General features: G+C 43.7%; 2 protein-coding genes across 5 annotated transcripts in view; one reads left to right on the forward strand and one right to left on the reverse strand.

Moving 5' to 3' along the window:
- The window catches only part of BRF1 (BRF1 RNA polymerase III transcription initiation factor subunit), a 452239-nt gene that overhangs the window by 182059 nt on the left and 255537 nt on the right, over positions 1 to 14643 (forward strand). The gene's annotated exons all lie outside the window — the stretch shown is intronic.
- BTBD6 (BTB domain containing 6) lies at positions 34 to 11094 on the reverse strand. 4 transcript variants are annotated; one of them, XM_068254249.1, is made up of 5 exons: positions 10989 to 11094; positions 9589 to 9880; positions 3825 to 3915; positions 3623 to 3741; positions 34 to 1456 (listed from the first exon to the last, which is right to left on the reverse strand). In XM_068254249.1, the coding sequence occupies exons 2-5, from the start codon at positions 9789 to 9791 to the stop codon at positions 424 to 426; spliced, it is 1446 nt and encodes a 481-aa protein (XP_068110350.1). In that variant the 5' UTR covers positions 9792 to 9880; positions 10989 to 11094; the 3' UTR covers positions 34 to 423. The 4 variants fall into 4 exon arrangements, with proteins under 4 accessions (XP_068110350.1, XP_068110351.1, XP_068110352.1 ...); XM_068254250.1 differs by lacking the exon at positions 10989 to 11094 and adding an exon at positions 9992 to 10304; XM_068254251.1 differs by lacking the exon at positions 9589 to 9880 and having other exon boundaries at positions 10989 to 11073.

The following is a 14643-nucleotide window of genomic DNA, read 5'->3' on the forward strand; positions in this document are numbered from 1 at the left end:
TGTACTGAAAGAAAGACAAACGTAAATAGAATGTTGGGTATAAGTAGAAATATTTTATGGAACATATATAATTGCTGCTCTGCTCAGAGCCAGCTGTTTTTTTTGTTTTTTTTAACAAGTTTATCTATATACAAAATAAATGCACGTGGTGTGCAAACTTCTTTAACATCTCCCTGCATCCTGCAGTTTTAATAATTCAAATAGTTTATAAATAAATAAAATAAGATTAAACTCTAAAAGCATTCCTTCAGTTGGAGTTTTGACAAGCAGTTTTGTTACATTCCATACTGATGTACAGTTTTAACATTTAAAAAAAACAAAAATGCCTACAAGCCCCTTTATCAGTGCGTGGTAGGGTCAACCATGTGAAAGGGGCGCGTCGGTGTGCTTTAGCATAGGAAGGGAAGGGGGGGATGAAATGCATCATGCGTAGAAGATGAGTTCTGGAATCTGTCCCCCCTGCACTCCAGTCCCGTTGGTACTGTCCGAAGAGCACTGAAACTGGAAAGTGACCTTCCCACACTGCACCTCCGTCATTCCTTCCTGCCCAAAGTAACTGAGTTCATTACCATCCAAAATGGCGCTGACTGTGTAAAACGTGTCCTGTTCAACCTGCACAGGGTGCTCGAACCATACCGAGAAAGTGTTACTGGAGCCATCAGATATAAATTTAGTCAGGTTTTGGGCAAGCACCGCCCCTTGCCTTTTGAGTTCAATTTTGACGCTGTATTCGGCCTTGCCACAGCTCGACCCGTACAGCCCAAGACCGGCAATAAATATCCTTTTGTCAACAGCAAACTGGATACTGTCGCAGCGACCCCGGTACCTCCACTGGTTGCTGCGATAGGCCGAGGACTGGAAACGGTGGCACCGCTGGGGCGCCAGTCCCTTTCTTTTCACAAGGGGGAACTCTAGTTGTGGTTTATTAGCAGCCGTGTACCACAAGAATATACTGCGCGTCTCCTCCAAGGTTAAAATGTCCGACTGGGCAGCCCCATTAGCAAATTCCTCCAGAGTCATGGTCGGAATCCGTACCAAGTATAGTGCCTTTCCTAACACATTCCTTTTGTTGGCAGGAGTGGCCGGCAAGCCTTGTCTTTTACACTCGGCCTCTGCCCAGTTCACAACGGCCTCAAAGACAACATCCTCCTTTGTGTTGAGGGTCTCGCGTGTCACAATAATCTCCAGAGTTGGCAGATCGATCTCACAGAAGCCCTCTGATTTCAGCGCTAGCTCGGCCTGGGCGTCTATCACTTCCCAACACCGCAAAGTCAGCTCCGGCTCTTCAAAAAGCCGGCTTTGTGAAAGCAAAACACAGGCATTCTTGGCCTCTAGGCTGGTCTCCAGGAAATTGACACAGGCCTTGGCCAACGCCGGGACAATGTACTTCTTGGCAGCGTACAGCGTTGCCAGCACAGTGTCTGCATCCAGGTCAATCTCATCGCTGTACAAGTACCTACAAAGAAGAATGAAGCCATTAGCGTTTGACAGCGGTGCTGAAAGATAGAATAAATAAAGCTGTTGCAGATTACGCAAATAAAATCAAAAAGTATTTCTGAAGCTTTACAAAAGATATTTATTTTTCTTCACATGGTCTTAAAGTCTTAAGTTGCAGACCACTACAAAAGCAAACTCAAGGCCTAAACTTCATCCTCCACAACCATCACTTTAATTTGTATAGCGCATCCAAACTTTCAAGATGAAAAAATACAACATGCCATTGCTTTACAAGCCATTTTGTAACTTGGTTGTTAAAAATTACCTTTACATTTCAGCGCGCAGCTATATCATCCCAGACATGGCAGAGGAATCAAAATAGGCTTACACACTGCTTCATTAATGAAACAAAATTCCCTTTGCAGCCCATCTTGAGCAAATTATCATTAAACAGTCACTTTTTGCTCAGGTGCTTAATCACATCTCCTATATCATTCAATGGTATGGCATGTGTACACCAGGCAAGGGTAAGACTATCATTTGAATCTCCAAAAGGCATGACACCCCACCTGTAACAATAATACACAATTTCTCCTAGTTGGACTTTCCAGCTTTCACATGTGAGTTTCTCCCACTTTAGCTATAGTACATCAAACTTCTAATGATTTTAATTTTTTAACTACTGTAATTTTTCCTACCCATCATTTTTCAAATGGAAATCAAGCACCAAGATGTATATAAATGTGTTACTGAAGTGCTGATTAAGTCTGCGCAGGGATGATAAGCATAGAAACGATACACAACCAGGGAAGGGAGAGAGTGTACTTATAAAGCGGTGGGAATTAGTGAGATCCGCGAACATTGCAGCTAATATCCTATATTACAAGCACAGAGTATTAACTTTTACTATACTTACTAGCGCTAACATGGCTGCATATTAAAAGGAAGTAAAAGCCATCTTGCAAATATCAGAGCCCTAATTTAAGATTTTTCTGGTATGTTCATGCTTTAACCCTTTAGCAGCCAATTTATTTAGAGCCTTGCAAGTGCTCCAGGCTAATTTTATTTTAGCATCCTTTTATTTCTTACTTATTCCTGCTTCTAATTAGTACTGCTGTAATGTGTATTTATGACCACTTGTCACTGGGGGGCAGTAACAGATGACTTCTGCGGTCAGTTTCTATATTTTCTGCTGCTAAAGAGAGAGATCAAAGCATTCCAAGAATTTAAAGCACAAGGAGATTCTGCTGTCTGAGGTCAAATGCAGTGTTAAAAGAAGTGATTTTGCAAATATGCTGAATTCCAACCAAACTGCCATCTGATCGGTGAAGCTATTATACTATATCTAAGGATCTTATGCTAGCTGCCTATGGGTTACAAGTGTGACTGCATTACTACCATCTTCAATCTTGTCTGATCAGTGCTCTCGGAAATCTATTATCTTCCTGTCTGTGTCGAGATCAGTGATCAAACCTGATGTTCAGATGACAGATAAGTGAAAAAGTCACACACACCAACCATGGGCATTGCAGGAGGACACAGCAAATCTAGCTGCAAACAGCTTCAATAGTTTGATTCTTTATTCCTGTGATACAATGAGGGCAGCCATGTTATGTTTGTCACAGGCTGAGGGCTGGAGATGCTATCAGCTTCCCTGTGTGTAATGTGACAAATTCAGTCCCCTCTCCTCCTGCCTAGACTGAGCTCCCATAAGCCCTTGCTTATGCACTCTAAAACGCTGTGGGCGAGGCTTGTTTAGTTTATAGGGAATTAGAGTATTCAAACAAAAAGTATTTGGCTTGAGGAATACCCTATACACTATACAAAAGGAACACAATTATGCAATGAGTAAAAGTTTATCTCGAATCCACTTTAAGAGACCTGCAATGCATAATAATTCCATTTCAGAAGTGTGGGCAATTTAGGGTTGACTGAACCTGTTTGCTTATAAGCTGACTTATCATTTAAACCTGTGTTTCCTCCCCGCTCCTCCTAGTAATGGTTCTGTATACCTCCTATAATCGGCACACACAAAGCTTTTTGTGGTTTATGAGAACTGTTCTGATAACTGTACTGAGGCTTAGGATCCAGACAGAGCCATTACTGCCAGCATGCAGATGCATATTTTATAAGCTTTTATGCTCACTGCAGTATTCCACCCCCCAATTCTTTAATGACCACTTACTTTAAAAGGATTAAAAACGCAGCAGGTTCCACGTCCGGGATATGGATTTCAGATTTGACCTCGGCTAGGTCGCCGTAAAACATGGCATAGAACACAGAGCTCCCCACGGCCAAAATGTACTGAAAAGGAAGACATGGTATTTAGTATCCAATCATTAAGCCAGACAAGACTTATTTTGGCACAATCTTTCTCGCTGATCTACCTTGTGGGCGGGGACTTTCTTGGAGGCTCCGGCAGGCCCCACGATAAAGTGTACATCGGCCATGAGTTCGTTGTTAAACATCAGCGCGTTTCTAGAAGAATTACAAAATAAAAAATTTAAATTGTCAGAAATAAAATATGCATTTTTCTTCAAACTTTTTTTTAAAGGCACGAGAACCTTCATTGGAAAAGATAAAAACAGTAGTATAGAAGCAGCACTATATAAATGCTTCAATGCCAATAAGAGCTCTCTTTAGAAACAGAATCACACCTGGACTTTGCCTTGGATTATCTCAGAGCAGGGTCACCCACAGGGTAGGCTAGGGAGGTGCCTAGGGACGAGAAGATGCCCAGGGGCCTAGCTGACTCTCCCCTATCCCAGCAACTACTGGGCAACATGCAAAGGAGGCAAAGCTGCTTCCTTACTCTCCCCCATCTCTAGATTGGTAACTTATTGTTAACACAGCAGGAGATGTGAAATACCAGTTTCCTGGCTGTCCTGCTGATCCTCTGCTTCTAATACTTGTAGCCATAGACCTTGAACAAGCATGCAGCATATCAGGTGTTTCTGACTTGACAAGATTAGCTGCATGCTTGTTTCTGGTGTTATTCAGACACTACTGCAGCTAAATAGATCAGCAGGGCTGCCAGGCAACTGGTATTGTTTAAAAAGAAATAAATATGGCAGCCTCCATACACTTCTCGCTTTAGGTTCCCTTTAACCAGTAAGCTGTGCCTCTGAAAGCTTCACGGTACATGGCTTTTTCATCAATATTTCAAAGCACATTAAAATCAAAGCAAAACAGTATTGAAAAAATGAATTGTAAGAACTGATATTACAAGGGAAGGATACTACTATTTAAAGCAGGTCATTTAAACGAACAAACTTTGTAGAAGCAGTGGGAGCAGGTTTTTGGCGGTGTTTTGAAGCGGATTATAAGCTTTGGACAAAAACAAAGGGGTGGGGGAGGGGGGCAGGCGAGGAGGAGGGTTGAAAAATAATTGCAACAACAAATAAGCAGGACTTCCTTTAAAACAAAAAACAGAATACAATTAGTCTTCACACTGTGCCTCCAATACATTAAGAATCTGTAGCCCTGAACCAGTTAGCAACAGCCTGTCAGATGAAATCAGTGTGAGAAAGTAAAGATAAAAGCCGATTGGTTGCTATGGGATGCCCTCGTCAAAATACGCTACATAGAGAAGTCTCATTGTTAAAAGTGCAGCGCTTGTGCCTTTATGGGCTTATTTGCACAGTATTTCCCCCACGAGTGTCTGTAGCTTGCTGTCGGTTTTTATATGGGTTAATCTCTGGCCTTTTACTGTGGATTCTTAGAAATTCTCACAGGATTTATTTTCCATTACTGGAGAGAACGCCCAGAAGTGTGAGGCCTGAAAAGCTTTCATTTCTCGCCGTCTATCCACACTGAGCGAGCAAGTCTAGCAGATGATGGGCAGATGGGCGTACGCTACCTGTGCTGGGACAGAACTGCCTCTGGTTTGCTGGTACTTTTAGCACCTCAGAATAGCAAGATGCTTGAACAGATCAATCAATGTATTAACACATATGTCAAGCAGTCATTTAACCCATGGAACAGCTTGATTTAGTATCCTGAAGTGAATGCTTCATTGAATGCTTCTGTTCACATGTATGAATGGCGCAGTGGCTTGCACTCTTACCCTGCAGTACTGGGGCCCCTAGTTCGTGGGCCAGGACACTTGTATGCATGGAGTTTGTATGTTCTCCCTGCATTTGTGTGGATTTCTTTTGGGCGAGTGCCAGTTTCCACCCACTTCCCAAACACACACAGATAAGCGAATTAGTTCCTCACAAATCATAGAGTTAACTCGGCAGAAACTGCTCCCACCAACTACCTCTGTCATCAATCTAGTGTGTGTACAGTTGTCCCAATTTATTGTTGAGCACAGTAACCCCCCATGCTCCCCCACACATGGGAAACTGCTCTGTCATGCTCCTTCCTCCTAAAGCAACACATCACTAGCCTGTAGCCCAGCTCCACATCTGTACAGCACTCGTCCAAAGATTGATTCCCAATCCCTTAGCTTATTTTAAAGAGAAACTTTAACCCAGGATTGAACTTAATCCCAATCAGCAGTTGATAACCCCTTTCCCAGGAGAAATATTAACTTTTTCCTAAATAGATCATCAGCGACATCTGTATGGCTGATAATGTGGTGAAACCCCTCCCACAGTGTGATGTCATGACCATGGTCCTGGCAGTTTGCTGTCTGTGAACCGTATTGCATTGTGGGAAATAACTACTTTTTATAACTGTCAAGCAAGCAGGATCTCCCCTCTGTGCATAGAACTCTCAGTAAGGAACATTCCATACAGATCACCTGGCAGAACTAGAGATGTCACTCCCAGTGATTAATGTGATAAGGTAAATTAGGAAGAGAAAATATTTTACAGTGGGCAAACGATGACTAAATCTATAATTAATATTGTAAACAATAAGCATTTGTAATCATTATTTTTACTACAGTTCTTACGGTATATATAAATATACATTAATAATAAAAGCACTGCTGTCACGCCAGGGCAGTGTTCATATTATACAAGCTAAAAGCATGCTGCTGGCTGAGTTGGCTTCTAACTAACTCACTGTCTCTCTCTGCCTGTGTGTAGGGAACTTAGGGAAACCTATTGCAAGTCAGAAGTAATGGAACTGTACATCCTTTGTATGTGGTCAGGTTGAAATTAACAGATTGTTTTTATTACATCCAGAAAAGTGTTTCCTTGAATTACTTGCCTCCTGCCTGGCACTAATGTCTGCCTTTGCTCCTTGTGAAAAGATAAATTCAGAGGATGCATGATTAGCTTCCACTCTATAGAACTTAGCTGCTTATTTACTGTACTTGACGTTACAGAAAAGAGAATGGAGGTAAAACAAAACATTAGTTAGGAGAGGGAGAAGAGAGCACTCCCACACAGACGTTATCTCAACTGTGTTGACATCCTGCAACTATGATCCTGGGGCACCAAAATAGAATCTTTAGCTTATTTGTAATCCTACATATTTTCTGTTTTGATGCAGAGGGAGAGGCAAGCAAGGGTAGGATAATACAGATAAAAGTCTATATGCTTTTTAAATTAGTCTGTTGGGGCAACAGCTGCTGTGAATATTTCAATGCTGTGTTTACAGCGTGGATTTGCGTCATTGCCTCTGTAATTGAATAATCATATCCAGGACCTGCATCGTACGTTTCAGTCTTTCAACTTTAAATGCAGTTGTTTGCCACATTATGATTAAAACATGGATAAGGTTTAAAAAAGAGGGGGGCTTTAGTTTTGAAAAGTAGATCTTCGTATTAGCCTGAGATATAGGACTTAAATTAGACTTTGTAAACGTGCCATAAAGTGGATCTGGACCAGGAACTTCCTCTTTTCTCTAAAAGATACACAAAAGCATAATCTTTTACAGAAAAACATTTCCTTATTACAGCTGATCCAAATCCTGCAATAAATCTGCAGTCATGAAAGCAGGAAGTAGACATATTGTTAACATCCTGTATTTACCAATTAGCTCTCTGCCATGACAAGCAGCTGATGAATCAAATTACAACTTGTGCTTAGTCACAGATGAGGGGGAATTAGACAGGCTCAAATACATACAGGGTGCATTTCTATGTTTTCCTTCTGTCCTGTGCAAGAGTTCAGGTCCACTTCAATACTGTCACCTCAAACGAGATTAGCAATGTTCAACAGCCATAACCTATAGAGAGCTGTCAGTGTGCAGATATAACTGATGTGAGCTGAGATAGGATTGCTGCTGTGTGCCACTGCTAGGCTGTCTTCAAGGCATATTGTTAACCTATAGATATAGATCTGTGCATCACTTGCAGAGCTGATCTCTGTATCACGATTTGCCCCAGTAGTATTCTGGTTGGTCCTGACAACCCTGCATAGGAAAGCCCCTTATCTGTAGCTCAGCCATCAGACCTTGTCCTGTACTTGCTGATGCTCCTTGCAGATTATCAATGGCTCAGTGCATGTGCTGCCTGCTAAGTCAGTGCACAGGTTGGGGGGGGGGGGGGGCTAGCTTAATGTGTGCAGGATCTGCATATGGTGATATACTGCCAGCAGCCTATCATACAGAGCTAGTGTGTGATACCTGCACAGGACGCAAAACATGCTGGCCAGTATTTTTAATATTGTACATTTGTAGCGGAGACTACAGAGCTGAGTTTGAATTAAATATCGCTACAGGAAGTTATATGTACATTGAACACAGCTATAGGATTATAGTAAGGCTGTGACAGATTACAGTTTGGACTTGCTATTAGGCGTGCAAGCCTTCCTCGAGAGTATGGCGTTGATGTGTAGCTGGCTATGCGGCTGTGGGGATATCCCTCCCTGCTGTTTACTCTGCTAGAACGTGGAGTCCTTTTAAATGCAGAGCTGCAGTCCAGCCCCCACGTCATTACTGTGTCAGAATAGTGGAGCCTGCTAATGTTTTACAGATATACTACTATGACTGGAGGCTAAAGAACAGGTAGCTCAGAGACTGCAGTGTCAGTTAGACTCCCTGTGTTTGTAATGCCAGCCATGCTTGTGTGATCCCAAGGCTAGGAAGTGATGCTTCTGAGACTGCAGTGCCAGTGTGTGGTCAGACTATAGCTGTGATACCCTACTGACTTCAGTGCCACTATGTAGTATCCTGTATGTACTGCCTCTTTCACAGCCAGGTTGTGGTAATTCCATTTCTGAATATTTCCTAACTACAGGGGGTTTGTATGCCATGCATCAGTAACTGTGCCAGCGTGTGATCAGCAGGTTCTATAATTGTATATACTGTATAAATCCTCCTCACTAAACCATACCCTTGTGATTGCCACTGATGGCACATGTTCAGGATCACAACTCCACACAATGCATTCCTGCCATAGTAATGCCAGCATGTCATGACCCCGTGGTTGTGCCAAGGCATGGTTTCGATTACACCATCCCAATGTGTACAATTGCAGTTGTTATGCCCGATCCTTATGCCCCCATAACTGCCATGCCAGTATATGGTCAGGAATAGTTTCAGAAGCTTGTCACGCCCCTTGGATTGCAAATGCCAATATGTGGCAAGGACGGCATGCTTACAATGCAATGCCAGGATCAGGTCACCCTCTCTTGCTGTGATAGTAGTAAAGATAGGAGACCTCTGTGCTTTGTAGTGCCATGGTGGGTGTGATGGGCATTGCCATCAGGACATATGCATGCAGCCTGTACATAATATATGTGCATTGGCCAGGATTGCATGCTCACAATGCAATGCCAGGATCTGGTCACCCCCTCTAGACCTCTGTGCTTTGTAGTGCCATGGTGGGTGTGATGGGCATTGCCACCAGGACATATGCATGTAGCCTGTACATAATATCTCTGCATTGGCCAGGATTGCATGCTCACAGTGCAATGCCAGGATCTGGTCACCCCCTCTAGACCTCTGTGCTTTGTAGTGCCATGGTGGGTGTTATGGACATTGCCACCAGGACATATGCATGTAGCCTGTACATAATATATGTGCATTGGCCAGGATTGTATGCTCACAATGCCAGGATCTGGTCACCCTCTCTTGCTGTGACAGTAGTAAAGATAGGAGACCTCTTTGCTTTGTAGTGCCATGGTGGGTGTGATGGGCATTGCCACCAGGACATATGCCTGTATATAATATCTGTGCATTGGCAGTAGCAGCATCCTCCCTACACCTGTAGCCCGGGGGTCCTGTGTCCTCTGCAGGGGGCGCTGTGCTCACCTCTCCCGCAGGGTCGGGTGGAAGGACTGCCAGTTGCTACTCTCGATGTTGTTGTTATTGAGGTTCTGGAGTTGAGGCGGCGGCGGCGCGTTCTGTTGGATCTGGAGGGCGTTTTTCTTGGCGTTGGCGGCGGCGTTTGTAGTGGTGGCAGCGTTGTTGGCGAGGTTGGTGTTGGCGCTGGCAGGGTAGAGCTCTGCAGCCATCTTCCTCTTCAGAGCCAGGGGAACTATCTCATAGCATGCCTGCACCTTGCCGCCGGCCCGGGCGCTCTTTTTAGACTTCTTTAAGGTCTCTGGAAGCAGAAGAAAGAAAGTCAAACACTTCATGATCCGGCCATCCAGGCAGCCGGGCTCTAGTGGCATGGGCGAGGGGGGGCGCTAGCTCCTCTGCGGGCATCGGGTACCATTAACTTCCAGAAGTCACCGGGGGCGATTGCTGCGTCCATCCGCCGGAGGGGAGGCGATCAGCCCGTAATGATAATCCAGGGTAGCGATCGCGGGGTGCCAGTGATGGGGGACGGTTACCGGAGCTCTATAATCCCAGATGTGCGGCTGGAGGGCTCTCTTGCCTCCTGGCAGTCAGTAGTAATAGGAGGAGCCGCTGCTGCCACCTCCGGGCTCTACGTGTAGAAGTGCAGCGCACCGGGGCCAGGCTTCAGCTCAAATAGCGAGCGGGGAGCGCCTACGTCACTGCCTTGGCAGCCAATCCGCCGCGCAGCCTCTGCCATTCACAGCAGCCTTTGCACCAGCGAAGCCCCCGTGCGCAGCTTTAGAGCCTGGGAGAGAGGTGGGCGGGCTCCTCCCCCCATCAGACAATATGTCATTCTTCTTTTACACCCCCACCCCCCCTTCCCTCTAAATCAACCAGGACATCCCCGATAGGAAGAAGAGGGGACACTTCTCACATCACCCAGCATCAGCTTCCCATACAGAAACAATAGCCAGCATTGAGGGGTGATAGGAGGACCCCAAAAGTGAACCCTTCCTATTTCATGGCATGCAATAATACATGAATAACGTGCACGGGTAGAATATACAGTATCCGCACATATAGGAGGCTATAGAGGGGCGGGGAAGCGATTCTCGTGTGTTTACAAACTATTCTGGCTGACAATGGCATGGAAATAATAGTGGGAAGTGATCAGCGGATTCCCCAAAATGTATAAATAGAACGGCGCCCTAGGATCAGCGGATTCCCCAACATTCTAAATAGAACGCGGCGCGCAGCACACACACAACGCAGCGCTAGGAGCTCTCCCCATACTGCAAACACAGGAGGATCCCCCATCCCTGACATCTGGGGCTGCCAGGAGGATCCCCCCTACCCTAGTAACGGGCAGCGATCGCTATGGCTTCCCAGCACTGCAGAACGCAGCAGGGCGCCGGGCTCCCCCCGCCTACCTGCTCACAGCGCTCACACAGCCCCGAAACTTTCCGGAGAAGCCTCGTCCGTGGAGTCCGGAGCCATGATTGTGGAAACGGCAGGAAGACTGAGGGGGGCGGGCTCAGGCTCCACATCTGGGATGGACGCTGCTTGCTGCGGCCCCCAGAGGGCGCTCTTGTAGTTTGGTCTTTCTCTCTGGGAAGTTCTGCTGAGGAAAAGTTTGTTATTGTTATGCATTTAGTCGGTGTTGATGTTTTCCTCAGGGTGCCCATACACTGATACCATTCCTTGGCGTATTCCATCGCCGTGATTGCTCTCAACGTATTGCCCAATGATTTTGATTTTTCAATTTATGTCAACACTGTGGCATAGACTAGTGCTTAGCGCTCTCGCCTTGCAGCACTGAGTCCCAGGTTTGAATCACAACCAGCAGCATAATAACCATTAAGAAAAACATTTCTTTGTTACAGCTGATACAAATCCTGCAATAAATCTGCAGTGTCTACTTCCTGCTTCAATGGAAGCAGACATAGGGTTAACATAATGTGTTTACAAATTAGCAGCTCTGCCGAGGCAAAGGAGATTCCTGAGTTGACAAAGCTGAATAGATCAAATTACAGTTGTGATTAGTCACAGATGAGGGGGGTTTAGACAGGCTAAACTACATACAGGGTGCATTTCTCTACGTTTTCCTTCTGTCCTGTGCAAGAGTTAAAGGGAACCTGAACTAAGGAAAATTATTTCAAATAAACACATGAGGTAACTTCAAATGAACATTACATAGTTACCTTGCCATCAGTTCCTCTCAGAAGCTCTCCATTTTCTTCTGACAATGATCCCTTCCAGTTCTGACAACATTTTGTCATAACTGAAATATATCAGTTGCTGTCAGTTATATATCAGTTGCTGTCAGTTATAGCTGAGAGGACAACTGATGTTCCAGGTAATGTCCATGGTTCCCTATGGCTCAAGTAGGCAATGTTACAGTTTAAAGGGAACCAGAAGCGAGTACAATTATTTAAAACAAACGCATGACATAGCTACAAATGAATATTACATACTAAAGTCACTGTCAGTTCCTCTCAGAAGCTCACCATTTTCTTCTTACAGTGATCCCTTCCAGTTCTGACCATATTTTGTCAGAACTGAAAAATACCAGTTGCTATTAGTTATATATCAGCAGCTGTCAGTTACAACTGAATGTGCAAGGTAATGTCCATGTTTCCCTATGGCTCAAGTGTGCTGACCAGGAAGCTGTTATGGGGTAAGGGCCATTTTTAAAATGGAGGACGGATAATTATTTTGATCACTGTGGACAAATGGGACGCAAGAGAGGAGAAAGAGATTGAGGAGTAGACTATGCTGGAGGTAAGTATGACCTGTGTATGGTTATTTTGACTTTTTATTTTCAGTTCAGGTTCTCTTTGAGTGTGCTGACCCGGAAGCTGTTATGGGGTAATTGCCATTTTCAAAATGAATTTATTTTTTGGTTCAGGTTCTCTTTAAGGTCCGCTTTAAAGGTCCACCTTAACAACACTTTGTAACTACTTTATAATTCACGTTTGGGTTTATTGCGATTCTTACGTAACCCACATAGTTCCTCAGCAACGGAATTTGAGGTGAATTGGCAAACGTGGCGGAGAGACAGATTGTCGATCTAATTATGTTCAGAGGGTTTGCAAACCCTAATGTGTTTGCATTCGTCTGCAATGGCCAGCGCTGTGGGATTTATGTTCCTATTACATTGTCACCAGTGTCCTATTGTGGAGATCTGCAGGCGATTTGCAGGTCCAGATAACTCCCAGCGCTGGAGGGATTGTGATTGAATTGTTTGCGGGGCCCCCACTAGCGAGAAGGCTCAGCCTAGCATAAATATTTCATCCACTAGAAGACTTCCTCCAACCCCCAGATCCCTACAGTGCTGTTGCAGTTCAGTAGCTCTGATAATCCTATCATGGTTGCTTTACAGCGCCAATACCCATCTAGGCATAAATAGGTCAATTAAAAGACAAAAAAATATGGCAGCACATAAGTGGCAGTATAAGCGGCATCAGAGATCTTATTTCTTCTGCTATTTAACAGCCTCTTCATGTCCTATTTTACAAAGCAGGAAGGCAAAGAACTTTATCAGTGCGATGACAGTATTGAACTGTCATATAATTTAATGATTTGTTTTGTGTTGCCTCAGTCTTATAATCCAGCCAGCTCTGTTAAAGAATTCTGCCACTAAATACTATTGGCAGCTAAGGCGATAATCATTTGTAAACCAGCAGATTTTTAATTTTCTTTTTTAAATAACAATCCTCTAGCTTACTGTCAATTTCAGTCCGTGTTGAAATAGGAATTATAGGCTACTTAAAGGGGCACTATGGTGAAAAATGTTAAAATTTTTAATATGTGCAAACATAAACAAATAAGAAGTTTGTTTCTTCCAGAGTAAAATTAACCATACATTATTTTTCTCCTATGTTGCTGTCAGTTACAGTAAGATGTAGAAATCTGACAGAAGTGACAGGTTTTGGACTAGTCCATCTCTTCATAGGGGATTCTCAGGGATTTATTTATTTTCAAAAGCACTTAATGAATAGTAGTTGCTATATCCAACTGCCAAAAAACTGTGTAGTGAGCAGGAAAGCTGTCCAGCATCATAGTTTTAAATCCTTTTTAGGGAATATCTTCATAAAGAATAAAAGCCTTGCTGAGAATCCCCTATGAAGAGATGGACTAGTCCAAAACCTGTCACTTCTGTAAGATTTCTACTGCCTACTGTAAGTGACAGGAACATAAGAGAAAAGTAATTTATGGCTCATTTTACTCTGGAAAATAACCTACTTCTTATTTGTCTATGGTTGCACATATTTTATATTTTACAATTTTTCGCCATAGTGCCCCTTTAACAAGTGTCTTGTTGCTGTGTGCAAAGGATAAGAGTTTAATTTAAAGTGCACCTGAACTCCGACTTCTCTGCTCTAAAAGATAAGCGACAGCATAATAACATGTAAAGTAAAACTTATCTTTGTTACAGTTGATACCAATCCTGCGATAAATCTGCAGCATGTCTACTTCCTGCTTTCATGGAAGCAGACATAGGGTTAACATCCTATGTTTACAAATTAGCTGCTCTGCCAAGGCAGCCAGCTGACACAACTGAGAGCTCAAATTACTGTGGTGATTAGTCACAGATGAGGGGGAATCAGACAGGCTAAACTCTCTACATACACACAGGGTGCATTTCTCTCTTTTCCTTCTGTCCTGTGCAAAAGTTCAGGTGCACTTTAAGAAGGAGAGAGAGAAGGGAAATGGCTGTGAAAAGAGGAAAGTTAAATACTGGTGAACTTCAGAAAATTAAGAAAGTTAATGGAAACTTTTTTTCCCCCAATCTCTTATTTTGTAAAATACAAATCAACAATATTTATTGTAATAATAATAATAATGGCAGTATTTGTATAGCGCCTTTCTCCTGTCGGACTCAAAGCACTTGCGAGGCAGCCACAAGAGCGCACTCAGTAGCAGTGTTAGGGAGACTTGCCCAAGAAACTCCTTACTGAATAGGTGCAGCTTACTGAACAGGCAGAGCTGAGATTTGAACCCAGGTCTCCTGTGTCAGAGGCAGAGCCCTTAACCGTTGTACAGTAATCAATAATGTTTACTAAGATGCTAATAATTTTGGTC

The sequence above is a fragment of the Hyperolius riggenbachi genome, chromosome 9 (assembly GCF_040937935.1).
Source record: "Hyperolius riggenbachi isolate aHypRig1 chromosome 9, aHypRig1.pri, whole genome shotgun sequence".
NCBI lineage: Eukaryota > Metazoa > Chordata > Amphibia > Anura > Hyperoliidae > Hyperolius > Hyperolius riggenbachi.

Coding starts and splice junctions, on each gene's coding strand:
- BTBD6 (XM_068254248.1), bottom strand. CDS start 9,950: ATGCCACTAGAGCCCGGCTGCCTGGATGGCCGGATCATGAAGTGTTTG. Junction 3,916..9,588: donor CACCCGACCCTGCGGGAGAG/GTGAGCACAGCG, acceptor TAATTCTTCTAG/AAACGCGCTGATGTTTAACA. Junction 3,742..3,824: donor AGAAAGTCCCCGCCCACAAG/GTAGATCAGCGA, acceptor CTTCCTTTTCAG/TACATTTTGGCCGTGGGGAG.